This window comes from Neovison vison, chromosome 2 (genome assembly GCF_020171115.1).
Source record: "Neovison vison isolate M4711 chromosome 2, ASM_NN_V1, whole genome shotgun sequence".
NCBI classification, from domain to species: Eukaryota; Metazoa; Chordata; class Mammalia; order Carnivora; family Mustelidae; genus Neogale; species Neogale vison.
The window spans coordinates 97,907,510-97,933,001 of record NC_058092.1 but is presented as its reverse complement, the minus strand read 5'-3'; the positions used below and the strand labels follow the sequence as shown (position 1 = coordinate 97,933,001).

The following is a 25,492-nucleotide window of genomic DNA, read 5'->3' as shown; positions in this document are numbered from 1 at the left end:
AGACCCCCCACCCTGCCCCTCACACACATTCCTTCTTATGAAGCAGGCCGCACGTGCTTTCGAGGAGCACTGTCACCAGGCAGCAGATACCAAGGCTAAAACAAAGCCATCACACTGCTGAGCACACAGCGGTACGGTACGAACATCCGAAACATGAGGATATTAAAGAAAGAAAACACCATGAAGGAAAATACACCGAAGACGTGATATGTAAATTAAAGTTATTATCATAGTAGTGTGAGAACAACAGTGTGAACAAACTATCATTCATCGGTGTTTTTACCATGAGACAAACTCCTTAATCTTTATATTAATTACTCTTAGGAAATTAAGCCAATGGCTTCAGGGAATTAATCGTACCTTCTCTGACTTTTCTAACTCCTGAGCTACTCTGGGCCATGCAACCCCTTTCTTACACATTGCCAGGTATGATTCTAGCTGGTAGATTGTGGTAGAAACACTTTTGTATGCTGAATAATGGATAATCCAAATAGGAGAAACTGGGATTGTTTCTAGAAAGTATGTGTTATCTATTCTGTCAAAGAGATAATTTCTCCACACTCAAGCCAGTTAAATCGATTTTAGCAACATGAAAAGGATCAGGGCTCCAGAGAGGCTTAGCAGCATGTAGACTGTTAGGGAAAAAAAAAAAAAAAATTATGTATGTATCTTGCTGAACCAAATTCAAAATTGCTACTTGAGAAAAGCTTAACTTTGGTTCCAATGCTCCAAAATTTTTATTGCAAAATTAGCAGATGCAGGCAATCTACTAGGATTTTACCCAATATTTCCCAAGGTAAAGAAATGTCCATCGGGGCTAGACCCAAAACATGATAGCTAAAGGCTACAGACTGATTTTCTTACAGAGGCGTGATTTAACAGCAGTAGTAACACAGATCAAATACTTCAGCTACAGCAGCAAATACTAGTCAGCTATATTGTGGTTACAAACCCCTTATCAGATACGGGTTTGCAAATATTTGCTCCTATTCTGCCAGTTGTTTTCCCACTCATTGACTGCTTCCCTTTGCCGCACAGTTTTTAAGTTTGACCAAGTCCCATTTGTCTATTTTTGTTGCCTCCAGTTTGTGTGTCATATCCAAGAAGTCCTTGCCAAATTCAATGCCATGAAATTTTGTCCCTGTGTCTTCTTTTAGGAGTTTTAGGATTTCAGGTCTTATATCTAGGTCTTTCATGCATTTTAACAATGTTCAACTATAAATGCATTTCTTTTGTAAATTCTATCCCCTCTCTATAATTTACTAACTTATCCCCATTTACAGCATAAAGTCCTGTCAGGTTCAATGTCTCATACTTTGTTTCTAAAGATACTCTAGGCACTTCTAATGACTCCACATCTTACTTGGGGATTTAATGCTAAAATCAGAATGAAAGCCAAAAGTCCAAGTTATCCTTGAACAACCCCTTAAATTGTACATAGAGAAAAGTATACCTGATTTTGTCTGTTTTGCATAGTACTTGTCATTAATGTTTATGCACGTGTATAATATAATCAATTATGTACCATGTATGGTAAAAAGAATACAATGCACACAAAATCTATGTCTTTTAAATACTGTAATTCCACTTGGTAAAAGCAAGAGGCTCAGTCTATGGGAAGGATGTGGAACTTGGGACCAAATGAGGAAACAGATTCAAGTCTCCCACCCCTAATTCATGTTTAAGTATATGTTCCTTGACTGTAGAGTCCGGCCCTTAATATTTTAATTGTTATTTACCTTATATTCTATAACTTCACTACATTCACATTCTGCCTCTGTACAAATTATTTTAAAGATGAGAATTATAGTTGCATAAAAATATAAAAATGCTTCATAATGAAATTCCCAAAAAAATTACTGGCATATTATTATTCTCTGGTGCAAACCGTATAAAATTTTAGGTTGATCAAATACATGTGGTATTCTATAGCTTCATAATATATTTATATTTACATTACTACTGCTTTCTCATAAATTAGGGTTTGTCAGTTTATATGGTACCAATGAGTCTGAGGATCAGTGATATTTCCTTCCCATATTATTCAACTATATTGCCTGAATATATCTAGAACAGAAAATATTCAGCTCAAATAATAAATATGCTCTCCCTCCACAGGGTGGTAATTCTTGAAATGCTCAGCAAATTGGACCACCTATCAAAAGTTTAAAAAAACAGCAAGCCAAAATAACCTCCATGCCTACAGGTTTCATTATTAGTGATAAACCTGCTATTAATCCTCCTGTTTTTATAAAACCGTAAGTCAAATACAGGATTCCTTTATCCAAGTCAAATAAAAATGAAATATCATCCAGGGAAGTCATCAGATTAAAGAATCAACAGTTACTTGCATGAAAAATCTTTTTAAAGAAAGACAAAAGAAACTGAAGTCTTGTGAATGAGGATAAAGAAATGGGAAGACCGGCCTCACAGCGACAGGGCATGTTCAAGGAGATACAGACATTTGCTTACTCAATGAAGTAGACCATCCCTGTGTCGGTGTAGGCCATCTCCCAGTTTTTGGGCAGTGGTTCCAGATTCTCATCTCTCATCATATAGTTTCTGAAGTCCATGGAGCTGTTTGTTTGGTTATAACTCGGGACAGTCTTCATCCAATCAGATGACTCAGAATGCCTCTCTCTGCTTTCTGCCATTGAACACAGAGCAGTGAACAAAGTAGGTAAAGTTACACTCGCTTCCAACAGCTCTCTTCATTTCCAACAAAATGCCAAACGTTTAATGCAAATTTCCTTGTGTATTATGTTCACATTCTGCTATCATTTTTTGAGGTAACAAATAGACGTATCGAATTTTTTTCATCTGCTAAGTGATACCAACCCAGCATAGCACCTCTGACGCCAGCCTGGGAAAGCAGCGAAAGCCACACTAGAATCAATTGGGAATATTGGGAATCCATGTGAGTTAGTGTGCGACCCACAGAAATGTCTGCAGGGGGGCTTAGGGGGTCCTTTCATGGACCAGGCTATACTTGAAGCACTTTATGTATACGAACTCATGGTCCTCACAGCAGCCCTATGATGATTTATTATACACGTGTGTTTTAGATTGTAGATAAAGAAACTAAGGTACAGTGGGGTTAACTTAGTCAGGGTCACACAGCTGCTAATAACAAAGTGAGGATTCAAATATAGGTCGTCTACGCTCTGAACGGCTATACAAACCTCTCTCACACACATTTAACACAGGCCTTTAGAATAATACTAGTTTTTAAAAAAAATTACACTCACTAGACTTTCTGTTGTTAAGTATAATTCTCTGTTGGTGATAGCACAATCCTTTGAGAGTCCCAGCGCCCATAAGGTAGGTGAGAATACTAAAATATGGTTACTGTCTAGGGAATTCACAATTCATGAGCTTCAAACTTACAACTCCAAGCTGTGGGTAATCAGAATCTTAGGAGAGGACTTAGATGTCATTACATATAGTACTTCTACTCCCACTGTTCTTTATTCAAACAAGTCCTATAATCCACTATTATTGCTACTTATTACCCTTCACCATTCCTCACCCCTCATCTGCACCCTTGCCATGTCCTCATCGCACTACTTAGGCAACTTAAGTTCCCTGATCAGCCACGATCGTTGCTCCCTTGCAAACGCTACAAATTTCTCTGCCTCAAACTTACTTCAGCATATAAGCCTAACTCTGCTTAACTCTTTCCACCTGCTCTATGTTGGCACGTGCATCTGGACCCAGGTTACAATAACTCGTCCACTTTTAATTCGTGATCATTAACCTCAAGAGAGCATATAATGGTGTACGATAATCACAGGAAATTCCTCTAGTCCGTTCACTCTGACATTCTCCTGGATAACTGTTTCATACTCTTCTTCTTAAATCTACCATCACTTCCCCCTCATCCCTAATCTCATCGGATGACCCTGTTTCATCCACAAAGCGAAATCCAACCATCAATTCTCAGTAGCCATCTTATCTGATCTATAGATGGCATCTGACATAGTTGATCATTCTCTTCCCCTGGCTTCTAGGCCCCTCTACCCTCCTGGTGCCTTCTCACTCTGCCTGAGCTCCACACCGGAGAGGGACTTCCCAGGGTTCAGTCTTTGGACCTTTCCTCTTCTCTTCCTAGAGTTTCTCTTTTGGTGATCTCAGTCAGTTTCACTGCTCTGCATGCTGTATTGCTGATGATGTCCCAACAGGCATCTTCAGACCAGACGAAGACTTTAGATCCAACTTCAAACAGGACATTTGCATTTGGATGTCTAACAAGCACCTCAAGTTTAAAATATCCCAACTGAAGCTCCTACTACACTTTTCCAACCCAAACGGACTCCTCTTACTATCCATCTCATCTCGGGGTGCCTGGGTGGCTCAGTGGGTTGAGCCTCTGCCTTCGGCTCAGGCCATGACCTCAGGGTCCTGGGATAGAGCCCCACATCAGACTCTCCATTCAGCAGGGAGCCTGCTTCCCCCTCCCTCTCTGCCTGCCTCTTGGCCTACTTGTGATCTCTCTCTGTCAAATAAATAAATAAAATCTTTAAAAAGACAACGATGACAATGACAACAACAATCTACCTCACCTCTAAGTCCAGAGTGCTAACCATTACACAATGGGGCCTCTACCTCATCTCAATAAAGGCAACTCCATTCTTCTGGATACTCAAGTTAAAAACCTTGAAGTGATCTTTGACCCCGTGCTCTCAGACCTTAAATCCAGTCTCAGCAAATGTTACTGGCTCAGGCCACTTCCCTGTCACGCTTTCATCTGGTCCAAACCACTATCTCTCGTGTAAATTACTGCAATAACCTCTTACCTAGTATCGCTGTTTATGCCTGCCTTCCTACTGCCTGTTTTCAATTCAGTAGCCAGAATGAGCCTCTTAAAATCTGTTTTATCGTGGTACTCTTCTACTCAAAACCCCTTCAAGCTTTCTCATCTCAGAATAAAAAGCAGAATTCTTTTTTTAAAAAGCAAAATTCTTCCGACGACGTATAAGATCCTCCATAATATGCATTTCCACACGCCCCCAATCACCATCCGAATGATCTCATTGCTCGTTGTTCTATTTCATTCCATCCCTCTGCTCCAACCACATATAATGCATTGTCCACATTGAATCCAACTACATTGGTTTCCTTGCCTTTGTCTGAATATTCCAGGCATGCTCCCACCTCAAGGCAGTTGTACTTAAAATTCCCTCTGGCTGGAATGTTCTCCTCCCAGATATTTTGAGTTTACACCATCACTTCTTTCAAAGTCCTCTTCTCAGTGAGATCTTTCCTGCTATTCTACCTAAAATCACAAACTTTAGCCACCACCACTTTTTATCCTTCTCCTCCTCTGCTTTTTCTCGTTAGCACTCTCTAATATGCCATATGTCATTGATTCATGTTGGATAATTCTTTCTCTCCCACTAGAAGGCAAAGTTCATGAAGACAGGAGTTTTTGTCTGTTTTGTTCAGTGCTTTATTCCTAGCTGTTAGAAAAATGCCTACCACTTAGTGGCCTGGCAGGTGCTCAATAACTATTTGTTGAATGCGTAGCTTGAATAAAACACACGATTCATTCTCCAGGCGGAAAAAAGTGACAGAAATTAAAAGGCACCCAATCTGTAAATCAGTCTGGAAGGGAATCACAATCTTGGGGCAGAAGTATGTTGGAGAAAAACAAATGCAACTATATGATCTCTTATACTTGTCTGAACACAGTTGAGGTGACTGTTTGAGAGAGTTTGCTTAATAGCCAATGACTTGAAAATACTGTTTATGTAACAAGCAACACTTGGAAAAAAGTTTTAGCATTATTGTATAACATATGTCTTCCTATGTGGGCATATTAGCATTCTCACATGAATTCTTCAGCAAGATATAAAATAATACACATACTGGTGTATACAAATTATTCTTTAACTATCCCCTCACCCCTTCCATCACCAACAATTTTCTGATTTTTCAAGGCAGGAATTCTAGTCCCCAAAAGCAACACACAAAGCACATTTCCACAGCTTTCAGTAAGTTAACAACTAGAGTTCGTACTTACTCAGAAAAGACCAAGGGCTTTTAGTCCTGTATTTTTGTTTTTGCTTTTTTCGTTAAATAGTGTGGATATTTTCTCTTACAAAGAAATATATAATCCAGCGGAAGTGCCCACACACAATACAAACTGCCTCCCACTCTTGGATACTCGCCCTTTAAATATCACCAGCAAAAGTTAGTAACCTCTGGTTTAACCACGGGCTTACAAGACAAACACAAAGCTATGCAGATCACAGAGAGGATTCCTTCCGAAGAAACTGCAGTGGTCACTGAGAAGCTCTGCATTAGGAAGTAAAAGAGAACACCCGCCCCCGCCCTGCCCCAAATGAGAATATGTAAATTCCCACCTTGGGACAGATTTATGGTCTCTAATCCCAGTCTTAAACATTTAAAAATGTTAACAGATTTCATTCACTTGGTGGGAGAACAAAGCTGATATCAACATCAAATGGCTGTACTGTGTGATGATTTCCCTTAACTAAACGCGGGTAAAGAATTAGACTGAATTCACCTAAACCTTTTCAGGCCTCTTTTCAGTCTCTACACCCAAGTATACTGGGGTAATTAATTTAACATCAAACATATTATGTGGCGTAGCTATGTGAGATGTTAGGACTGTAAGACAGGACTCATACTCCACAGCACGACACAAATGGACATATTAAGACGGTAAATTTTAGTAGCTGATGAAAGAAAACACTGATGCTTTGGGAAAATAATATGGTAATGGGTTCTGCAAATTTGGGGATGTTATCAAATTCATCCATTTATTGGGTATCAAGGAAATATTTTTCTTCGTTCCTACTTTGTGCCAGGCACTGTTTACGGTGCGAGGATTACAGCAATGAACAAAACAAGCAAAACTTCCAGCCTTTGTGAAGCTCATCTTGTAGCGCTTTGAATAAACATATTATAATAAATGGCCCAGAATTAGTTCTGCTGAGTTTCTGTAGCTTCCTACTTATATGCTCAATTAGAAGGGTAAAAGTCTTCCAAGCAACCACTGCATTTTTTAGGGGGTACTTGAAGGAAGATTCTTCACCACTAAATTTCTGTTGGTTTTGCATTTAGTGAAAAATAAGAGAGGTCTGGAAAAAGAAATTTTTTTTTTTTAGTGGTTCAGAATTTAAACTCAACATAGCGCTAACACATCTTTCAGATAATTTTTACTGGCATGTTTTTAGTTGAAGCCTGTATCTTAAAACTCTATTTTGTTCATACCCTGTAAAGTACGACGTAGACCAACCAGATTTTCATCTCCCAGAACCTCAAATCTTTCAAGCAGTGGGATCATGGCAGGTTATGTTATTTCTAATGATAGCTTATCACGGACTGATCACAACTGCCACTTGGTGCCACTTCACCTCAGCTTGTAAGACGGTTGGCAGAGACACACTTCATTCCACACACAACCTTTTACAAATAATTAGAATCGCATCACTTGCTCTACGCATGCTTTGGGAGAGATTCTACTGCTTCCAGGTCCGTGTCGTGTTCAAGCCAACCCAAGATCAATGAGAAGTTGTTCATCTATTTACAAACCTGCAGTTCCACTGCCATTGACAGCATCCTTGTCCTCGTCCTCTTCCTCTTCAGGTAGAGAGCTGTCCATTCTTTCCATCTTGCTGACAGATGTAGTTCGTTTTCTTTGGGATTCTGTGTCAAACTCATTATCGAAGAGGACCTGATCAACAGGATCTGGCTGGAAAGGGCTGGGTTCTGCTGGAGGCTTGGGAGTTCCATAGAAGTTTCCTGAAATGGACAAAATAGGCAGCTGAAAGGACTGATGTTCAACCGAGAGTCAGAACAAAACGATCCCATGTCTCTGCCCTGCTGCTTCATACCAAGGTTTCTGAATGGCCAAAAGGAAACCCAAACACTTCTTCCTGGGAGTGGAGGAGGGAGAAAACAGAAGAACTAATTTCTCAAGTGTCCTTCACCATGTATATTCTAATGCTAACTTCTTAATACTATTTGTACTAAGGATAGGAAGTTGACTTTATATATTTATTCCTACAGGGCTTGATTTGCATGGGCTCTAAATTAGGGCCTGATTTGTGAATTTAAATGCATCAATGCTCTCATGTAAGACTAACTGGCATAAGAAGTGGGAGTAAAAGAAGAGAAAACGAACTCAAATAATTTCATTCTGATGTGTAACATAATGAACTATTTTGGTAAAATGAGGAAATATGTGGGTAAAGGATAAAGCTAAGAACCAGTGTGTGCTGAAATGTAGGCTGTTTATATAAAAGTAATTTTTAGGTTCTTTGAGCATTCTAATTATTTTATTTGACAATTTATTGAACAAATAGAGACATTATTAGCATAATCCAATATTGGCTTACTCTCAGGAAAGCAAGAAATACTTTAATATTCTAAGTCTTGAAGATCAGGAATTTTTGCAGTAAAAATAAATGTTCCAGAGTAGGATGAAAACAACTGAATATCTTAATTCGTCATGCAGTTCCCAGTAGGGAGCCAAATACAATGGAAAACCACTCAAAAGCTCTAGCTACATTAACAATCTGTGGCTCCTGCTAGTTTCTACCTTTTATCAGCCACTATGCTAATGCTATCGAAAGATAATAGTTAGGGAATAAAATATTCACACTCTTCTTTCATTTATTTATTTTTAAAATCACACCTTCTAATCAAATTCCTGGACTCCTAAAGAGGCAGTTAAGATGCTCATCACATAAAATAAATTAATGGAGTATATAATGAATTATTTGTCTCTGATGAAAAAAAGCATAGGTTGTTCACCACCATACAGAGGCAAATCTACAAATCAATTTACCTTGAGCCATGTGTGCCTTGTGGGAAAAGCATTAAGATAAATTCTTTGGACATCTGACTTTGTTTGGGTGGTGACTGTCATTAAAATACTCAAGACAAAACAATGAAATCAAACCAAAAAATTTTTCGGTTACATCTTGCCTCTCTCCCCACTCAAGTACTCCATTGCTCCCAAGTCCACATTTGAAATGGAGTTACCCGTCAGGCAGATGGATGCAAAGATTTGTATTAAAACAGACTCAGAGGGTCTCTGCAAACTTTCTAGCCCAGAGTAAAACGAGGACCCAGTAAAGAGGCCAGCTCATACTTCTCTGGGATGGAGGACCCAGAAATATTCCAAAGAGAGGTCTGGTTGGGGAACAGGATGCTCCAGGATCTCAATTTTTCCTGCACTGTGTCCAACGATCATGCTACCCAGGAATCTGGACATTCCATGATAAAAATAAAAAATCCTCCTTCCCTAAGGATGGTAGTTTTAGTAGCAACATTAGACATATGATTTATTGTGTAGTCTTAGTAATTATTATCTCACTCTAGGAAGTTTACCTGTTTTCTAGGGTGAAATCAGACAAATTAAGGATATTTTGATTGCCACCCATGATCATTAAGATTTTAGGACTTCATAATAAATTCTGGAACTTCCTTATTTAAACATAATTATTGGACTTAAAGAAAACTAGCATTGCTTATAAGGAAATTGAGTCTATTTTTCTTGAGTTGTTGATAAATATCAAGATTTGAGACACAGCAAGGCATAAAAATGACATGGTCTGTGAATCTTGACTATAGTTAATGACAGAAAAAGGTTTTCATCTTTTTGAAACTGTTTTGGAGAGTTTTTTTCCTGCCTCTTTTTTCTTTTCTGAAGGTTTTTTTTTATTTTTCAAATAGAACTACCAACTATCAAATATTTTAAATACATACAAAATCACAGATAATTATATTAGAAACTTATTTATTTATTTAACTTTTGCTAGATTCCTCTCAGGTCTCCAGTTTCTCCCTGTTTAAGGACATACTTACATGGTCACATGTCCAGTTAAGGTCCTAACTTCCTGTCAGTCCTTCCCATGCTCTCCCTGAGTTGTCCTGAAGTTGGTATGTGTCATTTCCCTGCACATTGTGTACAATTAGGATGAATGTATATGCATACATAATATGTAAATACCATTGTTTTCATTAAAGGTTCATAAAGGTTTTTCTAACGTTTCATATATTTTTATAAACAGTATGCTGTACTATATTCTTTGATAACTTTCCTTTTATACAATTATATTTCTAAGACTTGTTCCTGTTCATATATGTAGAGTCAAGTTTATTTAATTGCTGTATAATAGTCCATTTTCATGAACAAGTTAAAGTAAATATTATGAATTCCCCTACTAAAACAGAGCTGTTTCCGTTCTCTCCCTATTTCAAATAATGCTGTAATAACTGTTCTGGTATGTGACTATGTAGGCACATAGATAAAGATTTCTCTAGAGCAGGCTTCCAGAAAGGGAACTTCTGGGTAAGAGTTAAGTGCATCTTCAAATTTACTAGCTATTGCCAAGATGCACCCCAAAGGGACTGTATCATTTTATACTCTTGCCACCAGTATACAGGAGTTTCCTCTTCCTACAATTATCAGACTTTAAAATTTCTGTCAATCTTATGGGTGTGAAATGGTCTACCTCAATTTGCATTTCCTTTAAATTTAGCACATAGCAATTAATAATATGTAATATGCCACTTTGTCATCTCCCATGTTCTTATACTTAACAGAGAAAAATGAAGGAAAATGCCTTTGTGATCTAGGGACAGAGCAGGACTTCTTCAACAAAACTTCAAAAGCACAAACCCTAAGAAAAACAGTGATAAATCTGACATACAAAAATTAAGGATTTCTGCTTAACAAAGAGACAAACGGACAAGCATATGAAGTGATAAAACGGGAGAAAAGATCTGTGTCCAATAAGGAATTAACATCTAAATAAATACCTAACTATCTGAGGAAAGTCCATAAACTGGAATGTGGATTGAGATCACACTTTAAAAAAAAATATACGACACAAATGAAAAGACAACGTGCAGAAGTCCAAAACACCAACAAGCATATAAAAAGGTACTCCAACGCTCTGACTACCAGAGAAGCTAGAATTAAAAGGAGCTCCCACTCCACAAGCTTCAGATTGGCCAAATGATAGAGCAGGCCAGTGAGGACATGGAATCCTTCCCCTAGTGCTACAGGAACCCAGCCCCCAAGCAAGGCTCGCGGGAATGCAGCGGCGGAGCTGCCGCGACTCCTTCATCAGACTAAGTACTGGCAGACCTTATAACCCGACAATTCTGCCCCTGGGTAGGGGACATCCTCACACATGTTTAGAGGAGGAGAATGCTGTGGCTCTATCTGTGGTGGTGCGGGGGGACCTGAAGCAATCTGGAAGTCAGTTACTAGAAGAGGGGTTCAGTAGAAGGCAGCAGAGCACTGTGCAGTGGTTAAAAGGCAATGATTACACGTAAATAAAGGACAGTGACATGAATGAATCTAAGAAACACTGAAATAATGGAGAACGGTTAAAAACTGGATGAGATCGAGAGCACAGTCCTGATGCAAATAATACATGCATGCACACAAGACACATAAGCAGGCAAAAAGGAGATCTCGGGAGACTCTGAAGAGGACAGACACGAGCCGGGCACCACAGGGGGGAGACAAGTATGACAGCAATGGGCAGGTGGGTTGGACAGAGGGAAGGCACGGCCGCAGTAGCCCAGACGTGAGCTTGTCCGGAGCCTGTGAGGAGGTGTGAGTGAAAAGAAAGGCATCATGAAAGCCGTTACAGAGAAAGAAATGACCAGATTTGGTGACAGACAGATGGGAACTCCAAGGAGAGGGAACGAGTAAATGATGACTCCACCATTTTGAGCCCAGGGTCCATCTAAAGAGAAATTACAAAGAATTATTCTTTTGGCTAGAACACCAGTGCAGACTTGGATATGTGGAATACAAGGTTAGTATTTATTGAACACTACTGAACCATCTCTAGGCATTAAGATACTACTAAGAAAGACGTGATATGGTTTTCCCACCAGGCTTGTGAAAAAGGCCACTACCACTACACAAGAAAGCAATGATGGAGAAGTACAGCGTGCTATGGGAGTGGACAAGCATGCCAGGGAAGGGAGAACAAAGGATGGAACACAGCATCATTTAAAAATTGAAACTGAGTAAGTCTCTACTTCCCAGAAAAGAGTAGAGAAGAGATATGAAAAGAAAACCAATTATTCCATTTTTGTTGTTTTCCCCCCAATCTATATTCTCTTTTCTCCAAGAGAGCCACAATATAGATTATTTAAAGTGCACAGCATTTGGAATCCTAACCACAAATAGAAAGCAAACAACAAACACTTGTTGAGTTCATATGATGAATATGAATTACTACAAAATATGCAAACTGTCTGGTTTGAAGGCTTTCTGTATATTCTTCACAATCAGCTTTATAATATGATGGAATGCTTCTGCTTACTATTTAATCCCATTTTAGGTTGTAAATTACATACGGCTCACAAAAAGAAAACGTTCCCAAAGACGAAGAGGAAACAACTTAAAAAAAATGGTACTTTACTAATCAAATTCCCTTTGAAGTAATTCCAGACATTTAGATAGTTTCCTGGGTTGCTGCTGTTGTTAGTATTTGGGGACATACCATCATACGTTCCACTTTCTAATAGTGCTCCACTCTCTTCCAGTGCTTTGAACTGTTCAACAGAAATGAAATTATAGTCCACCCCTGGTACTTCCCCATCCCTGGGGGCCCTTGTAGTGCCTAAGAAGAAAAAAAAAAAAGAAAAAAAAACAGGTTGCTTTAAACTTACAAAATAGTGAGAATAGAAAATACAGTCCATAGAGAACACATGGGAGAAAACACACTACTGAATATATGGTACCTTCTAGAATGAGGATCAGAAAATTTTAGGCAATGTTTTTAGGTGACGGTAGGACAATAATGTAAGATGACTAAATATACTTTAATATAATCTACAGATAGCTATGAAATTCAAACTACAAAGACTAACAGATTTCTACTGTCAAAGGAAGCTAACTTTCTATCACCTCAATTATCACCACTTAACATCTGAAGGAAAGAGAAATCCACAAATGATAAGACTTCATATTTTGTGGGACACGGTTATTCTTTTTTTTTTTTAATTTAAGTATAGTTGACATACAATATTAGTTTCAGGTGTATACAGATTTCATTTTTATTAAGCTACCTTATGTATTTTTTTCTGGTATAAATCAAAACAAACAATTTTTAGAAGTTCTTTTAACATACTTAAGTTTTAAAATTTGGACAAATATTAACTATGAGATTATTTTAGTTTAATGAATAAAAGGCTTAAGATAGGTACTCACATATTGCTTCTTAGCCATTATTCTCTTTAAGTAATTTCAAAAATTTAAGAAGTACATTATTTAATGAAATACACTATGGCAACAGAATAGCAAATTCGTATCAAGGAATTCACACTAAAGTAAAATCTTTCAGATCAGAAGTATAAAGTCAGGTTATGGCAGCATTGCTACATGTGACTGAGTTTTCCTGAATATGAACCAACATTTTTGTGAACTGATACCAAAAACATTATTTCAAATAGTAGAGAATACAAAGAAGAGAACCAAGGGTTTAGCCTCAAAACAGATTTGGGATATTGTAGCAAATCCTGCACAACAATGCCTTCTCAAAACTGTTCCTCCACTTATGCTCCCTAGTCGTTAATGGCACTCCATGCCAGCGGGCAGAGAGTCTGCCATCCTGGGTTCCTCTCTCCATTCCACATCTGGTCAGTAAATCAGGTTGACTCAATCGCTTCAATATGTCTAGGATTTATACACTTTTCTTCATTCTCACACTCACCTAATTCATAGCACTAGGTATGGTCTGTAATGTTGGTATCATAGGATCAACACTTACTCTTCCCCGGCTATGTCCCTTACCCGAACTGCAGCCAGTGACTTCTCCAAAATAATGATCTGAACAAAAAAATCTCTATCAAAGGTTTCCTATGATCTTCAGTATGAAAATCCTCTTCAGGTTCTTTCTTGCCTCACCCCTTTCACATTCTAGGCTTTAGCCATAATTGATTTTTCGTTTGTTTGGGGGACTTTTTTTAGTTCTTCTAATGTTTCTTGAACTTGCTTACCTCCACAAGGACTTTGTCCAAGTCGTCCCTTTCCCTGGAAGACTTCCTCTTCCCTTTCCCACTCTTACCTCAGCTAACATCTATCTACTCATCCTTTACATCCTGGCTTAAGAAGTTTCTTTAGAAAACCTTCCCTGATTCCTTCCTGGGATGGACCATGAAAGAATCATGTCTACATGGTTCAGAATAACAGTCCCAAGTCTTAACACAGTGAAATCATAGTAGGTACTCAATATAGACAGTTGTCAAGTAAATTACATGAAACTTTACACAAATATAATTGGCACACTATCTGGAAATAATGTTACATATTATATATATGTGTATTAATACACTGTTATAATTAATGGAAAATTATTAATTGCTCTTTTTAGTTGTATTACATTCTATTATATTCTGTAACATGAAAAAAATCCACAAAGACAATAAAACATTAACAATCTTAGAAAATGATTTAGTCAATACTATAAGCAACAGAGATTATATTCAGTAAGTTTTTCCCCTTGTTCTTACCCAACTTTTTATTAAAAAATGAGCATTTCTTTTATCTGTTTTATATCACAAAGGATAAAAAAGCTCGAAACAGAACTTTCTTTTGTTAAGATATTTTTGTTATTGTCAAATTTGTTTTCTCATGCATGGGCTAAACTACATTGTTAGATTCCCCAAATCCATAGCTTTTAGCTTCATATTAACTAAAAATTAACATTGGAAAATAAATTTAATGACTAAAATTTATAATTATCTATGATAGATAGGAAAACATGGCCACAATATTTTGTGCCTCCTCTTATCAAGAGATGGGGCAGCTTGCTGCTTCATCTGAAATCTGGACTGGGTTTATGATTTGCTTTGAAAAATTTAACGCAGAGGATGTGATGATGTACGGGTTCAGGAGTCTAGACTTCCATCTTTGCTTTCTTGGAACGGTTCCACCACCAAGTATGGAAGTCCAGGTTACACTACGATGAGAGAGCCCCAGCCAACAAATAGCACCAAGGTTCTAGCCATGTAAGTGAGGCCCTCTTAGCCCCTCTAACTCCAGTGAAGGTGCCAATGACTGCGGCCACATGAGTGATCCCAGTTGAGCTCATCTAACTCACAGACTCATGAGAAATAATACATGATGCTTATTTTAAGCCATTAAGTTCTGGGGTGATTTGTTATGCAACAAAGGCTAATAGAAATATTATCCAAATAAACTCCACTATGAAATATCCTGATTATATAAAACCTGAAAAACCCGATTTAAGAGCAAACTGTATTATAGATAATACTATAAAAAGAGCACTGATCCGAGGGGCAAGCTACTCTGTTTTAGTCGGGGATTGTTAGTAATGGTACAATTTTAAGCAAGCACTTAATCTCTCTGAGCCTCATTCTCTTTCTGCAAAGTGGTGTTAAGCAAGATGATGTTCATGATTCTTTCCATTAGCAGATATGAAATGTTCTGTGTGACACACATACATATATTTCCAAGACTTAAAAAGGGCTTAAATGTTAATTCTCTACCAATGTAGGTTTTAAAAATTTTCACATCCTCTCTCCAAAAATGGGTAATCCCATACATATAAAAAGTTCTCGCTTTACATCTACCCTACCCTATTGCCTTCAGCGTTCCAGAAAATTTATCTTGATATTCTCCTGATACTCTATATATTTAATGTAAAGCTTTCTATATCACCTCCAGTCCCTACTGTATTTCTTTTTACATAAAAATTCCTCCAAGTTCTGTATACTAATGGTCTCTAACTCCTCTTTTCTCCCTGTTTCTCGAGCCCAATCCAATCAGATCACTGCCCCACCACTCCACTGAGACAATGTGCTGTGTTCATCAGAGGTTTCCACTTTGCTTAGCCCAATACTCAAATCTCAGTCCTCATAATACCTAACCTAGCAGCAACATTTGATGTAACTGATCATTCCCCTTTTGGTGTTTTATCCTGAAATATACAGACAGGTACATAAGACATATATGTAAAGTTTAACAAGTAATAATAAAGCAAACCCACCCAAGTGAATAAGCAGAGTATCACCAGGAGACCAAAAAACCTCTTGTACACCTGCAATCATCTCTCCTTCCTCCACCACCAAAAGTACCCACAATCTTGATATTTGTGATGCTGATTTCCATTCTTCTTTAAAATGTTTTTTGTTTTACCAATTACATAATGCATTCCCACAGCTTAGTTTTGCCTCTTTTGTAACTTCATATGAACGGAATCATGCCATACGCATCCTTTTATGTCCACGTTAACACTTGTAGTCAGGTTTTTAAACTTCCACCACCATGTGAAGGCATCTCACTGTGTATTTAATGTGCAACTGATTTATGGCATCACACGTTCTTTTTCAAGTATTTATTAGCCATAGAGATTTCTTCTGTTGTGAAGTGACTGTTCAAGGCTTTTGCCACTTCTCTGTTGGGGTGCCTGTCTTCTAAAACTTGATTTGTAGTTCTTTACTATAGTACTTTATCAAATCTAAGTAATTAACAGCTTCCAAAATGCACTGCTATTTTATCAGAAAAAAAGAAAAAAACCCTGGCAATTAAAATCAAAAGATTCGGGCACCTGGGTGGCTCAGTGGGTTAAGCCTCTGCCTTCGGCTCAGCTCATGATCTCAGGGTCCTGGGATTGAGTCCCGCATTGGGCTCTCTGCTCAGCAGGGAGCCTGCTTCCCCCTTCTCTCTCTCTGCCTGCCTCTCTGCCTACTTGTGATCTCTCTCTGTCAAATAAGTAAATAAAATCTTTAAAAAGAAATAAAATAAAATCAAAAGATTCCATCTAGTGTAAGATACAATACAATTGCAGACAGTAAGTTAAAGTGTAAAATAACTGTGGCTTGGTATTGATAAAGCATTCCAGTCCTTTGCCAGATATATGTTGCAAAGGGAGAGTTTCTACAAAAACGTGAAATAAGGGGGAGCCTGGGTAGCACAGTCGGTTGGGCAACCAACTCTTGGTTTCGTCCTAGGTCATGGTCTCCAGACCTGTGGCAGGTTCTGTGCTCAGTGTTTAAGTTTAATCAGTGCTCACTGATTAAGATTCTCTCTTCCTGGGGTGCCTGGGTGGCTTAGTGGGTTAAAGCCTCTGCCTTCGGCTCAGGTCCTAGGACCTGAGGCTCCTGGGATCGAGCCCCACATTGGGCTCTCTGCTCAGCGGGGAGCCTGCTTCCTCCTCTCTCTCTGCCTGCCTCTCTGCCTACTTATAATCTCTGTCTGTCAAATAAATAAATAAAATCTTAAAAAAAAAAATTCTCTCTTCCTTTCCCTCTGCCCCTCCCACTTGTGCTTGCTCTCTACAACGAATAAATAAATCTTTTTAAAAAAATACTTTCTATAGGGAGAGGGTGGTTGGGTTATGGACATTGAGGTAGGTATGTGATATGATGAGCACTGTGAAGTGTAAACATGGCGATAAACAGACCTGTACCCCTGGGGCTAATAATACATTATATGTTAATAAAAAATATATTAAAAAATTTTTAAAAGTACTTTCTAGAAACAGTACTTTCTATAAAACTGTGTTCCCCAAAGAGTAGAGCTTACAGAGAAAATACATTAGGTTTGACTTCTCAAAACCTGTTGGAACTTTGTAACCAGAGCCTAGCAAAATCACTAATGACCCCAGTTAAAAATAGTAGGGCAGTTTTAAAAAGATATTTTAAATTCCCAATAAAAATACCAGAGTAAATAAAATACTTTGTCTTTAAATAACAATTTTTTTTAAAAGATTTTATTTATTTATTTGACAGTCACAAGTAGGCAGAGAGGCAGGCAGAGAGAGAAGGGGAAGCAGGCTTCCTGCTGAGCAGAGAGCCTGATGCGGGGCTCGATCCCAGGACCCTGGGATTATGACCTGAGCCGAAGGCAGAGGCTTTAACCCACTGAGCCACCCAGGCGGCCCTTTAAATAACAATTTTTAAAAAATAAAAGAAAAGATAGCTTGACAGAAAGTGTTATAAGGGGAGCTGGAGCTACTGAATAATGAAGAAAAGGCAAAAAGTGCAATAAATGATTTTTAAGATAAAGCACATGTCTAAATTGAGAACAGAGGCCAAACCGAGGTGAATGGGCACCATGCACAGTGCATGAGACATTCAACTCTGTATATTCTGTTTACTCACTGCTACTTAATAACACAAAACATTAGCTTGCTGGGGAAAATGGAGTAAGAACCAATATTACCTTCATTAAATTGACATCATTACCCTACCTACTTACCAATCATATATGAACTTACTGGTGTTACAGAAACAAATGTTGTAGCACAACAGATAGTATCTTCTCCCACTCTGATTTTTTCTCATCTTTTTTAATGGTCCTTTAATGATAGTTTTTCATTTTATTGTACTCAACTTTATGAATCCTTCCCTTTATAGCTAATGATTCTGTGTCTTATTGAAGAAATCCTTCCTAAGGATGGAGATATCCTATATTCTTTGTTAAAAGCATCACAAATTTGCCTTTCACACCTGGTACTTTAGTGCACTAAAACAGATCTTTTTCAGCCTGATGGGGGATAGTAGCACAACTTCTTTTTTTTCCCAGACGGCTACTCAACACACTTACTGAAAAATCAAGTTATTTCCGCTTCTCATCAGGCATGTCGCTTCTATCATAGAAATCTCATATAGAAATGTCTACATAAAACTGGGTGTTACTGGGCTTTCTCCTCCATCCAGTTTATCCACTGACCATTCCTGCACCATTACCAATGGTGCTATAATTATTATATTGCCATGATAAATCTTGGTATAGAGTAGAACAAGTCCACCTATTTTGTTTTTTCTATTTTTAGCCCTTCCATATAAAACCTGGAATCAGAGAAAGAGGCAAAACATGCTGGAATTTTTATGGGATTAGAATGAATCTATTAATCAATTTGAGGAGAACTCCTGTCTTCACCATATTGAATCTTTAATCCAGGAACAAAAAAATCGGTCGGTATACTCAGATCTTCTTTATGACCTCTTAATTTTATCTCGCAGAAGTCTTTACATTTCTTTAAAGATTAATTTCTAGGTATTTCAAATGCCTATATGCTATTATAAATATTTTTCTGTAAACTTTCATTTTCTAATTATTAATGATATAAAAGAAAACAATTGTGGGAATCTAGTTGGTCGCTCTATTTGGATATAACTGACCTACAATCAAATTCACTAATTCCAGCAGTACAATTCTTTAAGTCTTGGGATTCATCACTCCTAAAGGTTTTCTTATGTCCCTGTGGCAGTGGCTAATCAGCTGTCACTGTAGTTTTGTGTTTAACAGAATCTCATATACGTAGAATCATACACTGATTCCAGTAGCTCTCACTGATTCCAGTAGTGGTTTGTACCTGGTCTCTTTCACTTAGCATGATGCTTCTGAGATCTATCATGCTGTGGTTCAACATCCTTTTACTGCTAAGTGGTATTCTGTTGTACAGATATACCAAAATTTGATTACACATTCACCATCGATGGACATTTGGGATGGTTCCAGATTTGGGACACTATAAATAAGGCAGTTATAAACTTACAAGTCCTTGGGCAGACACATATTTAAATTTATGTTAATACCTAGGAGTGGAAACGCTGGGTCATATGGTAAGTGTATGTTTAAAAGAAAATGTCCCGAAGTAAATACACTTCACATTCTCACCAACTCCTCGATGAGAGCTATAGTCGATTTACATTACTGTTTCCATGTAGGCATTCCTCCTTGAAGTCTCTCAGCCAATTTCCTTTTTCTAAGTCCTCAGAAAAATCAGTTGATAGAGAAAATCAGGGGAAAAAGTATTATAATTCTCCTATGAGAATTAAAGCTTGATTATCTGACATAGAGATGTTACTGATTTGAAGGAATCTAAAGATACCAACTGAAAGCAAAGAGCAGAAAATACTGACAAATGAAAGTGAATGGTCAAGGCGACATTTCCAGGCATCAGGACAGAAGCACGTGGGAGAGCAGCAGTCACAATCCACGTGCAGCTGTCCCTGAGCTACAAGTGTGAGGTCAAGGCCCTGTCTGCTAACAGTGAGTCTTTCTCGCAAATACACTATTAGCGCGGTTAGATGCATTTATACTTCATATAAATCCTACGAGTGGTATTCTCCAAAAATCACTGGTTTTGAAAACTAAATAAGTCTTTAAATTGGCAGTTCTGATGTGTGATTCTATGTAATGTTAACCTTGAAGGCAGATCTGAATGTTATTTGAATACTACCCAACGATGAGCTTTGGCATTTTCCGCTGTTTGAATATGTGCTAAGAGTTTCAGTGCTTTGTAAATCCTTTAATAGAAGAAATGTAGAGAAGCGAATGTTGTTGTGGAACACTGCAACCTGAAATCAGTAACTGGTGTAAAATCTGAAGTAAAAGCAATATAGATATCAATGGCAAAACCAAAATTGGGGCAAGGAGACAACATATTTTCACCATTAAAAAAGAAAGTGAGCTTATTCAAATGACCAATGACCAATGACCAATCTGAAGATGCTTTTGGACACATAATAATTTCAGGAGCATGAATGTAATATGAAAAATTTTTTAAATGTCTGGAATATTTGTTACCAAAGTCAAAATTATCAAATAAGACAAGTGATACTTCTTGTATTTTACAAGTTCATTTTAGGAGTGAAAATTTCGAATAGGATATATGGATGGATTTATGTTTCAAACTTTTAACTTTTTTTTTTGTATTTATGTTTCCTTTTAATGTTTTCTATCAGCAAATGTCTGTAACAGATATAAGTGTTGAGACTTATAGCTTTGTTTTATTGATTTATAATAATAATAATAATAATAAACCAGGAGATTTTTAAAGTGCTTGGTACACTCAGGAAAAGCCATTTTGCACCATGGTGTTTGTAGCCATCATTCTTCTGCCATAAAGGTCGAGGGCTGCCATTTGGGTTCCAAAGGTACTTGATTCAGCTAGCACTTCACCTCAATCAACCAGTTTACACTGTCATTCAATTGTGATGAATTACGAGCACCCTATTTCCAGTGGAAGGAACATGGCACTGGGCTCAAGCCAAAGAACAAGACCAAATCTAAAATTCCTTCTTAGAGGGTTTGTCTCCCAGGACTACCACCAGTACCAATTCTGTATTGACCAGCACCCAAACAGGTGAGAGAAACATGGTAATTTGAACAAGGAGAGCTTAATATAAAAAATGATTAACTATTTACAAGGAATTAACTAAGAGGAAATAAAAGAGAACTTTAAAGAATAGCACCCTAGAGCTGAGGGAGAACACTCAAATAAGGAACAAACGTGGAAGAGAGGAATGTTCCCCAACTCTGGGATTCAGACTTCTCTGAGAAGGTGCGGTCGTAGCCTGGGTACGGATCTGGTTCATAGTTGATGGGTCAAGGCTGGCAGACAAGGAACAGTCTGCTGGAGTACTGATGAAATTCACCAGTAAGCTGCCTGTGGTGGGAGCTGTTTCGAACTTCTTAGAAAACCATCTGGGACATTGGCTGGACTTGTCAGAAACCCAGTAGGAAACCACTTGTAGGGAATATTGTTGATATCTGGGGAGCCATGTGGGGTGCCCATCAAACTCATTAAGAAACTGCAAGGAAGTCAGCAGGTGCACTGGAGGAATTCAGGCAGCCGCCTGTGAGGTGGGAAACTGACTGCTGGAGCACTGCTGAAATGGACTGTCTTTTTGCAGGCAGGAGCAAAAAGAAAAAGACACACTGGAAGTAGGAAAAGATGACTCTTCTTTCTCCAGTATACTTCCTGCCAGCCCCAAGATAATTTGATGTTGTACCTACCAGTTGGCAAAGGAGGAAAGTTGCAATATCATACCCGGGCAAAAAAGAGTAACTTGAAGTCAAGAGGCACTAAATAATAAATGGCAGACTAGTTTTCTGAGTGATTCTACCATGAATGGGAGTTGAATTTTGTCAGGTGTTTTTTTTTCTGCATCTATTTGAGGAGATCATGTGTTTTGTTTTTCTTTTCCAGTCCATTACTATATAAATTTCAAATGTTATCCCAACCTTGCTTTCCTGTCACAACTCCTTGGTCGTAATCTATTATCCTGCTTACATATTGCCATATATATATATATATATTTTGCTAAAATATTTTGAGGAGTTTTAAGTTCTATGTCCATGAAAAATTGTGGTCTAATATTATTTTCTTTTAATGTCCTTGTCTGGTTTTAGAATCAGGATAATGATCAGATCACAGAATGAGTTGGGAAGTTCCCTCCTCCTCTATTTTCTTAAAAAGTCTGTGTAGAATTGATATTATTTCTTCAACTATTCAGAACAATTCACCTGTACCATCTTGGGCCTGATGCTTTCTTAATGGGAAAATTACAAACTACAAATTCAATTCCTTTAACAGATTGAGAGCTACTATTAAGCTCATCTATTTCTTCTTTATTTTTAAGGATTTTATCTGTCTCTGACAGACAGAGAACAAATGAGGAGGGACAGAGGGGGAGAGATATGCAGACTCCCCACCAAGCAGGGCGTCTGACACAGGGCTCAATCCCAGGACCGTGGGATCATGGCCTGAGCTGAAAGCAGATGCTTAACTGACTGAGCCAGGCATCTCTCATCTATTTCTTCTTGAGTGAATATTGGTAGTTTTCTTCCTCCAAGGAATTTTTCCATTTTATCTGAGTTCAGTTTACTGTTGTCAGGTTGTTTAGAATATTTCTGACTGTCCACTTAACATCTGTAGAATTTTTAATGATGCCATCTCCCTCATTCCTAATAATGTTAAACAATGTTTTCTCTCTTTACCTTCTATGGCTAGAAGTTTAACAGTTTTAGTGATCAGAAAAAAAATCAACTTTGGGTTTCATTGATTACTCTAGTCTCTGTTTTCTAGTTTATTGACTTATCTTTATTTTCTTTCTTCTACTTAATTTGGGTTTATTTTGCTCTTTTGCTAAATTCTTTACTTTGCTCTTCTTTTGCTAGAAGTTTAGATCACTGATTGAGATCTATATTATTTTCTAAGTATTTAACACTATAAATTTCCCTCTAAACACCATTGTAGCAACATTCCACAAATTGTTATGTTAGGTTTGTTATGTTCTGACATGCTAATTGATATGTGTAATATTTTGTATTTTTCTTTGTGGCTTTAACTCACAGGTTATTTAGAAGTGTGCTATTTAATTTCCAAATAATCAGAGATTTTCAAAATAATTTTCTGTTAAGTGATTTCTTGCAATTCCATTATGATCACAGGATACAATTTTATATGACTTAAACTCTTTTAAATTTATTGAATCTTGTTTTATGCCCTAGAATATGGTCTTCATTTGTAAATGTTCCTGTACTCTAGAAAAGAATAAATATTTTGTTGTTGGGAGGCATGTTCTAATACATAGCCATTAGGTCAAGTTGATTCAAAGTGTTATCCCTGTTATAACCTTACTGATCTTTTGCTTACCTACTCTAAAGGAGGTGTTGAAATCTTAAACTCCAGTTATGAGGTTATCTATTTTCTTTCAGTTTTTCACTCTGGTACCATTTCCATTCCACCTGAAAATTTCCTTTAGTATTTCTTCTAGTGCAAGTCTGTTGGTGAAAAATTCCTTCACCATTTTTTCTTTTTTGGCCTGAAAAATTATTTAAGGATATTTTTGTTGCATGTAGAAATCTAGATTGGCAGTTTTTCCTTTCAGCATGTTGAAGATGACATTTGGTTGATTTTTGGCTTGTACTGATTTCTGCTGACAAGTCCACGGTCATTCTTTCTTCCCTTGTATTTAATGTATCTTTTTTCTGTCTGCCTTTCACATTTTCTCTATCAATGGCTTTGAGCAATTAGATTATAATATATTGATTTTTTTTTAATGTTTCTTCTTGGGGTTTGTTGAGATCCACAGCTCTGTGGATTTATAGTTTTCCTAAAATTTGGAAAAATTTCAGCCTATAGTTCCTCATTTGTTTTTTTCCATATCTCCCCTCTTTGGTTTGACAGTGTGCATATAGCTCAGTATGAACCAATCACAGTCCTGCTCTGCATATGACCCAATTTCTGAAAACAGCCCAATTTCTAGCTGTTTACAGTAAGAAGGTAAATCCAGTACCAGTTAGTATTTCATGGCAGAAGCAGAAATGTCTCTTTCTTTCCTTCCTTCCTTCCTTCCTTCCTTCCTTCCTTCCTTTCTTTCTTTCTCTCCTTCTTTCTCTGGTAACTTTAAAAAACAAAAAGCTATGTTTTCAGTCTACTTCCTCTCTGTTTCAGTCTGATTCATTTATATTGGTATGTCTTCAAGTTCACCAATCTTTTCTTCTGCAGTTTCTAATCTGCTGTTAAGCCCATCCATGAATTTTTGAAGTTCCATTTAATTCTTTAAAAAAAAAATTTCATTTTCTCTTTTGTTTTATTCATACTTTTAAATCCTTGAGCATATTTATAATAACTCTAAAATGCTTACTTTGGTCATACCTGTTTATATGTCATCTATTTCTGTTTTTTTTAAATCAGCTGACTTTTCTTTTGATTATGGGCCATATTTTCTTCTTTTTTGTATATCTAATAATTTTTATTAGACACTAGGCATTGTAAATACTATGTTATTCCATGTCAAAATTTTGTTGTCTTCCTTTAAAGGCTGTTGGTTTTCCCCTTTTCTCCCTTCCCTCCTTCCTTTCTTTTTGCTAACAATTAAGTTATATGCATATTTACTTGATCCTTTGGGGGCCTGCTTAATTAAGCTTTGTTAAAATGGGCCGCAAGGAGCTTACAACTATTTTAGCCCTACTAGTAAGCCATGACCCTTGAGGTCTCTCCACTCAGGTGGACTAGAACCCAGATTCTCCCAGCACTGCATAAACTCTGAAAACTGCTAACTTATGGCTCCCAGACAATCTGTGCATGCCATGTAGGGGTCTCATCCCATACATTCTCAGCTTAGTATTCAGCAACAGAGTCAAGGGGGTACTTGTGCTTATTATTAGAGCTCCTTTTCTTCATAGCTCTCTCCTCTCCTTTCTTCATAGCTCTGTCCTGCAAATCTCAGGCACCTCAGACTTCTTGAACTCAGACTTCTGCCTCCTCAACTCAGAATCCTCTGTATTCTCCCTGGGGTTTCCCTCCTTATAACATGGCCCAGAATGTGAAACCAGGCAGAAGGCTGATGAAACCATAGGACTCCTTTGTGTGCAGTCTCCTTTCTACTTCTATTAGAGATCATAGTCTTGTCCCTTCAATAGAGTAGTAACAGTAGAAGTCTTTCTTTCTCTGATTAATTTTGTTGCTCAAATTGTTTCAGATCTTGTCAGTGGGCACCCATTCTAGATGGCTTTTAAAAAAAATGTGCTTCTGATATGTCCCCATAGTCTTTTAGGCATTTACATACTTTCTGGGATAATTAGATGTTCCAAGCTCATCTTATTCTTTCCTTGCGCCAGACCTGGAATCAGAATTTTCTCCAAGAAGATTTGGTATCTTTTAGTAAAGAATGGTAATTACAGACCATTTGGTATGCTGTTACTGACATACCACTGCATTCT

General features: G+C 37.6%; 1 protein-coding gene across 3 annotated transcripts in view; it reads right to left on the bottom strand.

The window, feature by feature from the left end:
• MAGI3 (membrane associated guanylate kinase, WW and PDZ domain containing 3) overlaps nt 1-25,492 on the bottom strand; it is a 245,123-nt gene that overhangs the window by 61,696 nt on the left and 157,935 nt on the right. For all 3 annotated transcript variants that reach the window (XM_044238942.1, XM_044238941.1, XM_044238940.1), the window contains exons 3-5: nt 12,507-12,626; nt 7,561-7,770; nt 2,473-2,647 (exon numbers count right to left, since the gene is read on the bottom strand). In XM_044238942.1, the coding sequence (XP_044094877.1) occupies nt 2,473-2,647; nt 7,561-7,770; nt 12,507-12,626 (505 nt within the window). The remainder of the gene's footprint in view (nt 1-2,472; nt 2,648-7,560; nt 7,771-12,506; nt 12,627-25,492) is intronic.